This window comes from Mus pahari, chromosome 3 (assembly GCF_900095145.1).
Source record: "Mus pahari chromosome 3, PAHARI_EIJ_v1.1, whole genome shotgun sequence".
Taxonomy (NCBI): domain Eukaryota; kingdom Metazoa; phylum Chordata; class Mammalia; order Rodentia; family Muridae; genus Mus; species Mus pahari.
In genome coordinates, this window is record NC_034592.1 from 143,131,182 (window position 1) to 143,147,381 (window position 16,200).

A 16,200-nucleotide genomic window follows, 5' to 3' on the forward strand; every position below is an offset into this window, starting at 1 on the left:
TTTACACGCAGTAAATAGATGGTTCCTGTATGTTTTTTGGTCCAATATGGCAATCTTTGTCTTTAGAACAACTTATTCCATTGACATTGTATGTGATTACTGATAAAGAAGGAGTATTCCTGCTACCCAGCTATTTTTTCTGTCTTACTTGGTTTTTATTTTTAAACCCTTCCTTACTGTCTTTTTGGATATTTACTTTTCTCAGTGTGCTCAGTTTGACTCCTTTATATTTTGTTATTTAGTTGCTTAACTTGGGGATCATAATAATGCTGTAAACTTGAAACAATCCAACCTGACACCACTCACTTTCCACGTTATTTAGACCCCAACCATGCTGTTTACTGCAGATTCATCTTCCTGTTGGATTAACACAAGGGTTATACCTTTCATGAAGTTTGCATTTTAAATCATATAGGGATGATAGAAAAATTATAAACTAACTATAATGATATAGTTATAATAATATAATAGTTATAATAATATAACTATAACACTGGTATTATATTTACCTGTAAAATCATATTTGTGGTTATTTTTTTCTTGTGGGCTCAAATTACCATTCAGTATCATTTCATTTCTGCACAAAGACCTCTTGATAGCATCTCCAGTAGAACAACCTATAGCAATAACCAACTTTCAATTCTGTTCATCGGGAAATGACTTAACTGCTTTCCTTTTTCAGTACTTCAGATGGGTCCTTCCTTAGCCACTAACCTTATTGAGGATCACTTACATGACGAGCAGTTTTTCTCTGAGTTTAGTAATTCCTTGGATATGTATGTTCGTGTCCTTTCATCTAATTTGAAAAGTTTTCTGTTGTTAGATATTCTTTCTGTCTCTTTCTCCTAGAATTCCTACAACACATATGTCCATGTTTATCTATGTCCCGCAGGCCCCTTTAGTTTCTATTTATTATCCTTTTAGTTTTCTGTGCCTCTGGGTAATTTCATCATCTCTTCAAATCCTCTGACCCCTTCCTTGTTGCTCAAATCGGTTGCTCAGCCTCGCTAATAAATTTTTCGTCTCAGTGATTATACTGTTTTTCTCTAGAGTTGTTTGTTATTATAGTTTGTACCTCTTTAGCTAACATTGTCATTGTGATGATACATTTTCTCCCTGATTTCTCTTCATTCTTCTCATGGTTTCCTGTATTTCACTGAGCAGATTGAAGGCAGATCTAAGATTTTTAACCAGTAATTCCAGTTGATGCCTAGACTTCTTCAAGGGAAGTTATGTGTCAATCTCTTTTTTTCTTAACGGACATACTTTAAGTTCCTTTTTTCTGTTTTGTAATTTTCTATTGAAAACTGGACCTTCTAAGTATGGTATGTGGTAACTCAAAATTTAATTCTCTTAGCCTCCAGAATTGGTCATTTTTGCTCAGTAAGGGTTGGAGCCATCTGTTTTGAGATTTTTTTTCCCCAAACTTCCTGTCAAGTGTGTACTCTTCATATGTGGGGTTATTGAAGTTTCTGCTGTGTTGTCTCTGTGGGAACATAAGATTCTTTAAATGTCTGGTTTGCCAAAAGGTAGAAGTACTCTCTTTAAATACCTAGTGGCTAAGAAAATGCTGGCCTGTATAATGACAAAAATGCAGCAAGCTGCAAGTTTTGGAGGACAAAGTCATTACTACCAACTGGCAAAAATAAGCCATACCAGCAACCTGGGCCATAGTTCCCATGGCTGCCTCTGTGTTGAAAGAGGACTGCTGCACTGAAAGCAGACATTTACCAAACCAGGCAAGCTTCTCCATGCTCACCTCTGGATGTCGTGGCTGTTCAGCTAGATGCTTTGCTAGGATTTTATTTGGTTGTTTTTGGTTTTGTTTTTTTGTTTTTTGTTTTTTTTTGTTTTGTTTTGATGAGGCCAAATGTGAGATAATGCCTTATGAGTTGTTGGTCATAGAACCAGAGGTATGCACAAAAATACAAGCCACTGTCATTCCTCTTGGTTACCCATCAGAACTGATTGATAAGACCCTGTTACTGAAGACACCATATACCTTGGTTATAAGGTATAGAAGTCAAACTGGAACTGAGCTGGAAGCTTTTTCCATGCTGGCTAGCTTCCATAGTGCTGGAAGATGCTATATATACTGCTGAAGGAGAAAAGGCACCAACAGTCTTATATAGCTGTTAATCCTACAAACTACAACAGTCTTATATAGCTGTTAATCCTACAAACTACAGTATCAATCTGTAAGGCAAGATGTGCTAACTAGTGCAATAGTGACATAACTGTTCTATGTGTAAACAACTGCTTTCTCACAGAAAAGAGAACTCTTGTTTGGTAAAAACTCATGGCTAAGGAAATCTTAGGCCCTAGCGGAAAACTTATTAGTATTTTTTTAGTTAGACTGCTACGGCAACAAGATGCCTAATCAAATGGCTGCCCAGGGTGCTAAGGATAAGTGATAGTTGAGTGTTCAGCCCTAAACAGGATGTTTATACTATCTACTCTAAAGCTCAGAGATCCATCATTAAAGAGAGGGTAGAAAGTATAGAAGAGCCAGGGCACAAGGGCTGTGAAATGCTGCCTTTTGAGCCTGGCATGGTCAATGCAGTAATGATCTCACAGCAGCTGACTTTACTTGGTTTATATAAGACTGGGCCTAGGAGGCTGTAGAGATGGCTCACCAGTTAAAAACACACAATACTCTTGCAGAGCACCCAAGTTCAGTTCTCAGCATCCACATGGTAGCATACAATCTATAACTCTGTAACCTATAACCATCTGTACCTCTAGTTCCAGGGATCCAATGCCCTCCTCTGTCATCTAAGGGCATCAGACATGCATGTGGTACACATACACATACAGGTAAAACACCAATACACATAAAATTAAAATTAATTTTTAAATGGGGGCGGGGTGGGATCTGGGTCTATCAATACACGTGGACTGGGGAAGGGTTCATCGGACCCTGCTGAACTCTTGACTGCTGATGGGATTCTGGAGGAGAGGTAGCTGTGTGTTCACTGAGAAGCCGCTAGGCTTGAATGGACAGTTCTAAGTGTATGGTTACACGGAGGATCCTGTTTAAACTCAGTGGGTCACCAAAACAGAGGGACAAGTATTTGTGAGTGGGACTGGGAAGTAGAGAGAGTGAGTGTCACAGTAAACAATACACTTTATAATGTATAAAATTATCAAATGACAAATTCAATAAAAGCTTTTTTTTTTAGCCCACATAACAATTCCTTCACTTCTAGATTATTTATTAGCTACTTTCTTCATTTACATTTCAAATGCTTTCCCCAAAGCCCCTTATACCTCCCCCCGACCCTGCTCCCCAACCCACCCACTCCCAAAGCTTCTTTTTTTGTAAGTAGAAACATACACACTAAGCGGGTGAGGGCAGGAGTGTAGAGGAAGGCAGATCCCGGAAACTCACTGGCTAGCCAGTCAAGTCAGTGAGCTTTAGGTTCAGGTTTAGTGAACAACCTTGCCTCAAATAATAAAAGTAATATAAGAGAGACATTCAGTGTGAACCTCTGGCTTCCATACTTAGATGCACATGCACACACATATATACACAGAAAGAAAGAAACTGTGAGAAGAAAAAAAAGGGAAGGAGAGGAAAAGAAGAATAAGGGAACAAAAACTACTGTGAGATGTTGAAGGCATTCTTCCAATAGTGCATATGTGACTAGAGCTGGAGAGATCAGCGGCATTCACAGTGCATGCACACACCTAATGTGTGTGACCAAGACTTGGGTGCCACCCTGTTTGCTTTACAAAGCTGAGTTTCACCTTAGTGGTGAGCATGAAACAGTAAGTTTTCTGGATTGGGGGATGGTTCAGTTAGTAAAGCACTTACCTTATAAGCATAAGGCCCTAAGTTTGCTCCCTAGAATTCCTATAGCAAAGCCAGGTATGATGACACACACTTAGAATTCCAATGCTGAGGACATGGAGACAGGTGGATCCCTGGAGCTTGATGGCCCACTAGCCTAATGGCCAAGCCCCAAGTCCCAGCAGAGACCCTGTTTGGAAAGCAAGCTGCATGGCATGGAGGAAGATACCTAGGGGGTTGACCTCGTGCCTTCCACAGGCACACACACACCTGCATATACACAGAGTCTGAGACTCAGAGGGAGAGGGAGGGAGGGGGCAGGGCGAACCCACCCAACCACAGGTGCTCACTGGTGGCAACCCTCCCCCCCCAACCATCATACTTGGAAATCTCCTTTTCCTTAAATAAGTGAAGCAACAGCATAGTATTTCAAAACAGGTATTGAAAGAAATCAAGAATATTCAGCAAAAGAATAAGCATTTTGTGGATTTTTTTAGAGGTCTTAAATAGAAAATAAGTAGGGATGGAGAACTAGGATTTCCTAGGTCAATGCAAACAACAGTGTCCATGCATTATGTGCAAACAATGAAACACTGTCCAGAAAATACCATGGGACCTTGGGGTTAGAGTGCTGTACTTGGTTAGAGCCCCACACAGAAGCAGCAGTCTCCAGGGCCCACCCGCACAGCTGTCCAATCCCACAGACATTTCTAGCTGCCTCCGCCCTCTTGTGAGCCAGCTGGCCATGCTATCATTTTAGAGACCCAGTCCTTTGGCTTCTGTAACACTCTTCTCTCCAGACTTTTGTTCTAGCCTCTCTGGGATGGGGCATTTTGCCAGGAGACAAATGCAAAGAGACAGTGAAGGATCTGGAACTCATGGACCAAAATTATAGAAAATCAAAACTATTGATGTGACATGTTCACAGCTTCATAATCGTGCCTTAAAATAATCAAATGTTACTTCTGAATACCAAAATACCATCATTCTGAGAAACTGAAAAGCAAAACTTAAGCATTGAATTTCATATTCCTTAAAACAAGGTGATTTCCCATTATAATAAACATATCTCTCTCTCTTTTTTTTTTTTTTTTTTTTTTTGGAGATAGGGTTTCTCTGTGTAGCTCTGGCTGTCCTGGAACTCATTTTGTAGACCAGGCTGGCCTCAAACTCAGAAATCCGCCTCCTAAGTGCTGGGATTAAAGGTGTGCGCCACCACCACCCGGCTAAACATCTCTTATATCAGGAAAAACAATACAAATCTAAGACAAGATGTTCATTATGAAAAAAAATGGGGCTGGAGAGATTGAGTATCAGTTCAAAGCACTTGCTACTATTTACAAAAGACGGAGGCTTGGTTCCCAGAACCTACAAAGCAAGTCAAAAACCACCTGTAACTCCAGTTCCAGGGGATCTGATGCCCTCTTCTGAGCTTTGTGAGTACCAGGCATACATACAAATGAGGTCATTGAAAGATTCTCTTTTGCTTGCCAATCTGAGTTAAATTCCCTAACCCTGTCTTCATACAGATGGTATCTCTGTGACTCCCATGACATCTTAATCAATGCTAAGAAATGGCTAGAAACACAGGAGTCCCTTTAAGTCCACTATATTCTCTCCCCTGCATGGATTTAAAACAAAAACACCACCATAAATAAAAAAACAGAGGCACCAAAACCAAAAGTCCAATTCTGAGCTTTTACTTCTATGGCTCTTATTGCCAGTTGTCCCTGGCATTCACTCCTCTGCAGTTGGTCTGATTGCCAGGTAGCTCTAGAGTACCTGCCACCTGTACCTACTCTGTGACTGTACCCTCCATCAGATTCAGAAAGGCCATGCTTAGATCCCATGAGCTCCTTACCGAGTTGACGTCCAGACTGGGGACTTGAAGTGTCAAAAGGCTCTGAGCTGGCCTCGGGAGCACTTGGCTCCCACGATTCGCTGTTCTCAGACAGCTCTGAATAGGCATCACCCAGCACCTTGTGAACTGCCACAGGCTCTCCATTTCCAGGGCCCTGATCCTCACTGCTTGTATCTGCCACAGCTCGGGTCTCTTCACCCATCTTCTCAGCAAACCACTGCTTGACCTGCTGGGCACTCATCTGGGTCTTATCACAGAGGGTCTGCAGGTCCTCCTCACACAACATCTTGTGTGTCATGTAATAATCTTGCAGCAGCTCTCGGTTGCCAGGGGCTATGACCAGCAAACCTGGTGGGAAGTCGCCCCTCTTATAGTCTTCGTACCACTTGAGCTGGCCATTCTTAAGGGCATACCTGCTATCTCCAAACCAGCGTACCACCTCTGGCCGGGGCAGCCCTGTTTGGGCCATGATGGAGTCATAGTCCTGATTGCTTGGCCACTGTGTTTGAACAAAGAGCTGCCGAAGCAAGTGACGCTGCTGTGCGGTCTTTTTATAGCTTACTTTGCTTGGCGGCTGTTCTACCAACTTGTTCAAACCATCTTCCTCAGGCTCACAGACACCCATCCCTGGAAACTCACTCTTGCCACTGGCTTCAGTGACCCGCAGGTTCTTGAGGTTGATTTTGATGGGGCTGACCTTCCGTTCTGCCAAGGTATGGCTAAGAAACATTTCAGGAGAGCCATTTTCACCAGGAACTCTCAGCTCACTGGCCAACTCTTCATCTCTACCCTCCTGCTCAGCACCCTCCTCCTCCTCCTTAGGCATGTGCCCATCAGCTTTCTTTGTCTCCTCAGCATTCACCTTTTTCCGTCTCTCTGAGAACCAGCCATCAATTTCCCTTCGAGTCATTTTCGTTTCACTTCTTAGGCGGTCCAGCTCCTCCTCGGGGGGAAGTGGGTTTTGTGCAAAGCTGCTCTCCAGGACTCGAAGCTGCTCTGGGGCTCTCTCTTTGTATTTGGTTGGTGTGAAGTCTGGGGTCTGGTGCCAAGATTGTCGTTTGGTGGCAGGGTGGCTTACTAGTGAGGTTGCTGTTGGGATACAGGTCACCTCTGGAACTTTAGATGACAGGGGAAAGGGCACCTCTGGCACAGAGTCAATGAGAACAGAACCATGCTCTCCAGGCATCATGGCCCTGGAGCCCTTCAGGTTCCGGCAGTGATATCTCCGGTCACTGAACCACTTCCGCACCTCTCTGGTACTGAGACCTGTCACTTTGGTCAGATGCTCTACTTCACTCTGTCCAGGAAACTGGTTCCGACAGAAGCTTCCTTTCAGAGCCGACAGCTGTTCATGAGACTTCTTATTTTTGTAGATGTTTGCATCAAGGAAAGCTTGGGAAGTTATGCTGGGGCATGCTGTGAGGAGTGACTGGGCTGCATTGACAACCTTCACAGCTGATGCCGAATTTGAACACACAGTGTTAATGGGTGCCACAGTTGACTTGGGAACAGATACAGTTGTCAGAGGGAGAGACGAGCTTGATGCTTGTAACCCATTGGCCATCAATGGTTGAGTGACCAACAGGCCCCCTGCTGTGCCCTCAGGCTGTCCCACAGTATGACCTGGGAGAGTAGCCTGGATGAGGTGCTGTACATTGCCAGCACTGGCAACAAGGGGGGTGTTTAGAACTGTGATTGTGGGCTGAGGCACAGACTGGATGACGGTATTGAACATCTTTTTCCTGGCATCTTCAATCTCCTCAGGAGACCAGCTGATTCCTTGCTTCAGCCTCTGGGCTGTGAACCAGATTTTAAGCTGTTCTTCTGGATACTTGGTCACCACAGTCAAATAGCAGAGCTCAGCTTTGGTTGGGTAGGGGAATTTGTGGAAGGAGTTCTTCAGAAAGCTGTTGGAGTCCATAGCTGCATTATATGTTGGGATGCTGCTCAAGGGGATCATGACTTTCGGAAGGGTCTTGGATGTAGGCAGGGGTTGGTGGGTGTGGTGTTGGGCATGTACTGGGGGCTGCTGCTGGAGGGAGAGGAACTGTGCTATACCAGCTGGCAAGACAGGCACTGTTCCTATCAGGGGCCCATTGGCAGCAGGAGGGGGTTTTGTGGACTTAGCAGATGCCTGACTGACTGGAGCTGCCCCGTTGATGAAAGTATGGTCCCCCTCTTTAACCTCTCTCTCCCCTGCCAATGGCTTAGGCAAGGCCTCACTCCCAGGCTGATTAGGAGCGTTCTCTTTAAGCATATGGATTTTTTTGGCTTCAGCTTTGCCTTTCATTATCTTCATGATTGGAGTCTTGGTAATGATGATTTCAGTCCCTTCTGTAGCAGACTCACCTGCTAGGACAGATGAGCTAGCACTCTCAGGGACACTCTGCTCCACGACTACATGATTGTCTGGCTTGGTCACATTCCACAAAAAGCTGGCTTCCCCTGAGTGACACTTGGCATTATGCAGGGAAAGCCCTTCAGGGGTTTTTGCCAGGAAACTGCACCCTGTACATACAAAATTTGGGTCTTTATTAAAGTCTGTGTGCTCTGAGTTCATATGTCCTATAAAGTTGGTCACATCCTGGGACCTGAACTCACACTCCTTACAGCAATATACATAGCCATCCAAAGTGCTCCGGTGCCCATTTGCCAGGGCAGAGCCATCAGTGCTGCTAGGGTTTGGGGCTGCCTCGCTGCTGGCATCAGGTGCCTCTGAGGGAAGATCCTGCTGGGGACCTTCAGGCAGAGGCTCCACAGGCTGGGCCTCTGTGCTGGCACCTGGCAGCACTACGGTCTTAACGGGGATCATGCATGGGGTGGTGGACTTCCTTTTGCTGGCCATGGCGACAACCACTTCGGGTAACCAGCAGGCAAGAAAGCCTTGTAGTACAAATTCCAGCTATTCCATGAGGGCCTGGGAAGTGCTTCTAAGGTCAGTTTTACCAGTTATTTGCAGAAAGCCGCTTTTCCTTAAGCCTGGAGAAAAAAAGAGAAAAGAATTAGGATGAAGATCTTGCCGTCTCTGAATCTGTTTTTCAGGTCCCTAATCACATACTGCTTACTTTCCATCTTGTGAGTCTTCACAAGAAGCTGGTGTGCTTCTTAACTATGAATTGTAAGGCAGTAGTTGTCCTGAGAATGAGCTTGGATGCTCTGTACCATTTGATATGTTTAAATTATACGGTGTTTTTCTTTATCTCCTTATATCTTTGCATCAAGTAACTCAGTTTATAGTAAAGAAAGGAGGAGAGAAGGAAAACCATTCTTTTTGAGCCTAAAAATTAATTCTGACCAGTTTAGACTGAGAACAAAAGACCCAGTGTAATTCCTGTTTAAACATTTGGGCCAACAAGGGCTTTTCTTTTCATAGTCTTCCCACATACAAGAACATGACAACGCCTCTGTCTCCTTCAAACCAGTCCCAGAGACCAAGTCAGTTTCAGTATGGATGCAGGCAGGGTGTGTAAGAGCCAAGCCTGCCTTTCCTGCTTGTTGTCCTACCTCCCCGACAATGGGAAAGCTGTAGTTCCTCCCTGTGCCTACGACACTAGGTAAGCCAAGGATCAGAGGGTACTCACACATCCAGTTTAGATGCAGCAACTCAAATGTGAGGCCTTGTCTTGGATTCGTATAACTGCTCACATGCTTGTTTTGTGCTTGTTTGGTATTTTTCATTTTTATTTCTGTTAATGTCCTTTTTGTTCTTAAAAACACTATTAAATCTTTGATTTACTTGAAATTAAACCAAGGGATTTATTTATATGTAAAACAACTGCAGTCGCTATTCCATAAGATACCATAAGAAGGTGTTTTGCCCTGTGACCCTTGCCTGTTCATTAACAGAGTCTGCCATCAAGGCCTCCTCTTGAGCCTCACTCCCGTCTCTGGTATGCACTCTCTTATTCCAAAGTGCTTTCTCTTGAGTGAAGGACTGATTATATCTGTATTATACTTTCTTTCTAAAACTCCACTTTTTAAATATATATACACATCATCATCATTAAATTTCTCTTTAGTAAATATTCAAGCTATAATGAGTAAGAGTATAATGATTCTAATATTAAAATAGAATTATCTGCTTGGATTTGATATAAAATACAAAGAAACTGGGTGGGTAGGGAGATGGAGAGGTTATGGGATGAACTAGGGGAGGGAAAGAATATGATTAAAATGCATTGTATGAAAATTTGAAAGAATAATAAGTATTTTTAAAGGAAAATTATAGTGCTTTAAAATGTGCTCATGTGGCCAGTGAGACGGCTCAGCGAGTAAAAGCATCTGTGATTGAGCCTGATGACCCCAGGACTCACACAGTAGACTCACCATCGTACTTGTTCTCTGATCTCTACATGTAAGCCATGGTGTGTGCACACACACTTCAATTTTTTTTTTTTAAAGATTTATTTATTTTTCATGTATGAGTGTTTTGTCTGCTTGTATATATGAGCAGGATTTAGGCATGGTATGAGCCACCATGTGGATGCTAGGACTCAAACCTGGATCCTGTGCAATAACAGCCAGTACTCTTAACCTCTGAGCCATCTTTCTAACCCCAATTCAAATGTTTTTGTTTTTGTTTTAATGGCAAGCAAAAGAACAGTAATAAGGGACAGAAATCAGGCTTTTAGAGTAAGTGCTCAAAATAAATAAAAATTCATTTACAAATGAGCTACATCTTATTTGGATTCTAATTCTAACAAACTAAGAACAAAAGGCCATTTTTAAAAAACTATCAGGGAAGCAAACATGTTGGCATTTTAGTTTATTATCACACTGAAAAACAGTGCTTTAAAGAAAGCAATGTCTGTCTCATGATTCCGAGTAGCCTTAGCTGGGAGAATCATTGCTCAGGGCAGGGAAGCTACAGACCAGGGTATGGCTTCTCTCCTCTCACTGTCCCACCCTGCCTGGGATGGCTGGGACAGGACTCACTCTTCTCCTTACATGGCAACTTAGGCCTTCTCACAGTGTGGCTGCAGTAAAGCGTAGTCGGACTACTTGTACGGTGGATGACTTCCAAGACAGGAAGTTGCCAGCCACCTTAAGAGCTAGATCTGGAACTGCCAGAATTATTTTTGACATACTCCATTGGTCAAACATAAGTTATAAAGCCAACCCCAATTAAAGGGAATGAAAAACAGATTACCCCTCCTGGACCAGAAACTTTCCATACTAGAAGCAATGGTAGTATTTTTTTTTTTTAGCTCACCTACTAAAAACAGACATTATTTAACATTAAAGAACTACTTAATGTCTTTGTATTTAACACTAGCATTTCAGTTATGTCAAAACAAAAGTCCCAAATTGGTTAGTATGACACACAGAAATATTTATAAGCAAAACAACTCATGATATACTAATTTACTGGAGGATGAAAGAATCACAAGAAAAAATGGGGACTGGGTAAAAATGAAAAAAAATCTGACAGTTCTACTACATATATGATAAAGCCTTTATAGCAACTTCTAAAAAAGTGTTTTGTTTTAAATGTTACCTTTTCTTTCTTGGAAATTACTTTGACCATGACAACCTGATACTGCCACTCACCTTCCCACTGCTCAAGCCAACCTTAAATGACCATCTTTCTGAGAATTTTCCACACCACCAAGAAAACTAATGTCAATCCTACCTCTCAAAAGACTATCTTCTCCAGTCCCATCCTCAGTGCCCCTAGAGAATTACTAATGCTTCCACCCTCTTTTAACACAGAGAAGCTACTAAGCAAGGAGGAGGACAGGCTATGCCCTCATAGGAGATCTCATTCTGATTAAGTCCATTGTTTCCTTTAGGCTACATTTAGCCTGAATATCTATGACAGAAAACATGGTCCTTTATTTTCACATTTCCTTGTGCATGGTTCAAAGAGTTTACAATTATTCTAGTGGGCTTAGTGGGTAGTGGTCATTCTTCTCATCTTTTTCTTTATTCTACTTTATGTCTTATTCTTTCTCCTCCTTTTTTTTCTTTTGAGACAGGGTTTCTCTGTGTAACCGCCCTAACTGTCCTGGAACTCACTCTACAGACCAGCCTGGCCTCAACTTCACAGAGATCTGCCTGCATGTGCCACCACTGCCTGACTCTACTTTTATTTTTAAAAAAGCATTAAAGGGTATCTTAGTAAGGACTGCTGGGATGAAACCCCATGACCAAATGCAACTTGGAGAGGAAAGGGTTTACTTGGCTCACACTTCCACATCGTAGTCCACCACTGAAGGAAGTCTGGACAGGAACTCAAACAGGGCAGGAACCTGGAAACAGGAGTTAATACAGAGACCATGGAGGGGTGCTGCTTACTACTGGCTTGCTCAAACTGCTTTCTTTTTCTTCTCTTTTCTTTTCTTTTCCTTTTTTTTTTTTTTTTTTAAGATTCATTTATCCCAGCACTAGGGAGGCAGAGGCAGGCAGATTTCTGAGTTCGAGGCCAGCCTGGTCTACAGAGTGAGTTCCAGGACAGCCAGGGCTACACAGAGAAACCCTGTCTCAGAAAAAGAAAAAGATTTATGAGTACACTATAGCTGGATAGATGGTTGTGAGCCATCATGTGGTTGTTCCAGCCCCACTCTCTTCAGCCCAATATGTAACTCCACTGTAACTGTCTTCAGACACACCAGAAGAGGGAGTCAGATCTCATTACAGATGGTTGTGAGCCACCCTGTGGTTGCTGGGATTTGAACTCAGGACTTTCGGAAGAGCAGTCAGTGCTCTTAACTGCTGAGCCATCTCTCCAGCTTCTCAAGACTGCTTTCTTATAGCACCCAGGATCACCAGGAACAGCACCACCCACAATAGGCTGGGCCCTCCCACATCAATTGCTAATTAAGAAAATGCCTTACAGGCTTGCCTACAGCCTAGTCTTATAGAGGCACCTTCTCAGTTGAGTCTGCTGACTCCAGCTGTGTCAATCTGTCATAAAACCAACCAGCACGAAGGGTATTTCAATGTTAGAATAATTCTTACTTTTTTCTCAGTGTCAGATGAGGGGCAGTGGTCCAACAAGATGGCTTAGTAGGAAAGGGAGCTTGCTGCCAAGCTTGACATGCTCTATATTTAGTACCCACATAGTAGAAGAAGAAAACGAGTCCCACAAAATGTCTCCTGACCTCCATTTGTACACTATGGCATGTGTGCCCATGCACAGAAAATAATGATATAAAATAAAAAAAGAAGACAAGCTGTATTTTTCCTGTTACAGCTAATAGAGAACTGTCACAGTAGGATAGAATGAGTCAGCAGCACTCCACAACGAACAGCACACATAGGAAACCTTCTTCCATCAGGAGTGTGTGTGGGTAGGACTGTGGTAATACAGCAGATCTGCTGGTTGGAGTAGCCAGAGTTCTGTTGAAAATAAAGAGCTTACACAAAGTTCAAATCTGTCTAACCCTATGTCTGTCAGTGGTAAGGAATGGCAGAGCCCCGAGCTGGGCTAGTTTAACCCACTGAGTGCTTATAGGTCTCAATACTTTCTGCATTTAAAACTCATAATTCAACCGAGGGCTCAGGGCTAAAGCTCTCTGCTTTCACCCCTCAAACAATTCTTGTTTCTGTCAAATCACCAACAGAAAAAGCCTGTTTCACTCAGATGTTATCAATTCTAAAGCAAATACTAAGTTATTCTTCAAGCTCAGAAGGGCAAGCATGTTATAAACACAGAGGTCCCAGAATAAGAGGTACTTAAAGACTTAGTTTAGCCAGTCTAGCCTCTGTATGAGGGTCCTTCAATGCACCACTACTTGGTGGTTAGAACAGTCATTGTCTGAGCATCTCCAGAGACAAGGAGCTCAATACTTAGCACCAATGGAAAGGGTTTTAGAATAGTATTATATAGTGAGCACACATACAAATACCTTTATATAGGTTAGATTTGTTAAGTTTATGCCATCTCTGACCCCAAGAAGCCAATGGTCTTCTGTGGTTATTAGGACCATTAATACTGAGGCTTGCTTTCCTAGACACATTGGAATTAATTCTCTGTCTAACCAAGGTTAGGTGTAATCAATGAAATGTGAGAAAATGTATTACCTCCAGGGGGCACTTTCAGGAAAGTATCTGCTTTGTTTCAGCATTTACTCTTGGGCCTGTTCACTGGCACTGTCTCAGTGACTACTCACCCAGTTCTAAAAGAAGAGCTGGGAGTTGAGCACATAGCTCAATGGCAAAGCACTTGTCTCACATGTACAAGTCCGTTTTCAATCCCCAGCAGTGGGACATCAGCTGGGGCATGAAGAAGTGAGCTGTCTTGTGTATATGGGGAAGCATATTCCAGGCAGAAATAGCAGCTGGCAGTAGGTGTTGAAACGGTGGCAGAAGTAGAGAGAGGGCAGGAAGAGACCAGTTTAAAGAGCTGTGGGGGTGGGACAGAGCAGACAGACAATGATGTTAAAATTTCTCTGAGACAGGCAATCCAAAGGAGGTCTTTAAATACAGAGCTAACAGGATCTGCCTTGTGTTTAGTTCAGCATGATGTCACTGGCTGTACTAAGAACAAACTGGGAAAAGCCAGAGGCTACACAGGAGCATCCATGAGGATATGGAAGAAGCCCAGGCAGGAGATGACAGTGGCTGGCATCAGGCTGGGAGAAACTGAGGCAATGAGGGGTAACTGGGTTCTGAAAACTCTTTTGAAAGTTCAGGGTATGTGTGCTGTGTCCATGTGAATGGAGACAGACTTCAACTTGGTAAGATGATGGCATTACTATTAACCAAACTAGTAAGCACCATACAGAAAGCAAAAGGAGCTCTGAGCTGCTGATAGTGGACATCTGTTCTAAGGGAAACTAGATTGAGCTGGTTTTCTCCCAAGTATTTCAGGGAGCAAATGGATCAGACTGCTAATGAGCAGAGAGGCTGTGAAATACCAATGTTCCCAGTGAAAAAGACTCTAGTCTTTGCCAAAACCCACTCAAACCCACAGAAAAAATACAGGAAGTGGGGTGAAACTTAAGGGGTTGAGGTAGGGCTGGGAGCAAGGCTAGGGTAACAGAAGAGGCAAGTGGCCAGCGCTTGTTCCACGGAGGTGTGAGAAAGCTGCTTTCAAAGTAAATGTGTTACTGGGAAACAGACTTGAATACTAAATTTTGTTTCAAAAACAAAAGTAAATTACTTTATTAAATTTAAACTAAAAAAATGTTAAAGCATTATAAATGGTTTGTTCTGGATGTGCTTTTACTTCTGAAATTACATTTGTTTTGTTTTAATTGAAAATTTCCAGTGTAGGCCACATAGTTTTCAAGTTGAATAGCTTGCAGGCTGGCATGCTTACAAGAATCTCTGAAGAACATTCATTTAGAAAATAAAAACCCTCCCTGGCTCACCGTGCAAATCCAGCATCCCTCCTCATCCTACAGACTTAGTCTCATTGACAACTCTTTTCACTGACCTTACTACAAAGTCCACAAGATCAATGTACAGCACTTCATTCCATCACTGTGAGGAGTACAGAACTATCTGTTTTTCTTTTGCTTGCTTGGGGAAAACCAGAGACATCTGAGGTTGTATTCGGTGGGTAAGGCTTCAAAGATAGATATGCTCACTCACCATTTGTAAGATCCACTAAAACAAAAATGGAAATGTTCTCCTTTATTCAACTCAGCCACCCTGATATAGATAGGAACTCAGCCTACTGATAAACCCACACACATATAAAGTATGGAATACATGGCCAGCACTGGGACAGCAACAGATGAGAAACAAGCTAATCGATCACCAGAAAGAGACAGTCAAATCAACTATAGCATATCTAGATAGTGGAATAATATGCACATGTGAAAAATACAAAGGCACTAAATTTATACTGCCATTAGCTAACCATTAGCCTCCATGGACCCCCCTTAATTTCAGAACAGTATGAGTATTCTATGGATTCAAAACAAAAAAGTTAAATTTAACCAAATGCTAAAATGACACATTTCCCAGAACTTTTAGTTGTTACAGATAACAAGTAAAAAAGTCATAGGCTAGTGGGGTTGAGCCTTAGACCATTCAGATAGGTGACAGGGATGGTAAATCATGTTCCTATATATCCCAAATATCTCAATGCTGACAAACTTTTGGGGGTAGCTGCTGTAATAGTATGCATGAGCACTGCCCCTACAGGATGCAATACACAAACACAACTATGTTTGCCTGCAAGTTAAAGCCATAGCTCTAAGAGAACTCAGAAGCACCCAATGTGGAGGAAGCGGGGAAGGAGTGCAGCCCTGATGCCTTCCCAGATACACTTTCACATGGCCTGCTCTGCAGGCTCTTATGAGTGTTACCAAGGCTCAGAGCTGATCACAACTGTGATGTTTGCTTTCTTAGTTGGTCTCTCTTGTAGGCACAGAATAATTTAACTGTTTACTGCACAACCAACAAGTTCTTTCTGTCTCATAGTTGAAGGTCTTCATCTTACACTTTAGTAACTGCCTGTGCAGTGTAAGCACCTTCAATTCATTCTACAGTCTCTCTTGGGACCAGTTCTTTGAGCACAAACTATCACCAAACTCTATCTTCAGTCCTTTGCACAGATAAAAATTTGTGCATGTCTTTGCCAAATGTGGCA

The 16,200-nt window shown here is 42.7% G+C and overlaps 1 protein-coding gene across 5 annotated transcripts in view; it reads right to left on the reverse strand.

The window, feature by feature from the left end:
• Zhx3 (zinc fingers and homeoboxes 3) overlaps nt 1-16,200 on the reverse strand; it is a 113,936-nt gene that overhangs the window by 12,245 nt on the left and 85,491 nt on the right. For all 5 annotated transcript variants that reach the window (XM_029536726.1, XM_029536725.1, XM_029536724.1 and 2 more), the window contains one exon: nt 5,655-8,633. In XM_029536726.1, the coding sequence (XP_029392586.1) occupies nt 5,655-8,499 (2,845 nt within the window). In that variant the 5' untranslated portion in view covers nt 8,500-8,633. The remainder of the gene's footprint in view (nt 1-5,654; nt 8,634-16,200) is intronic.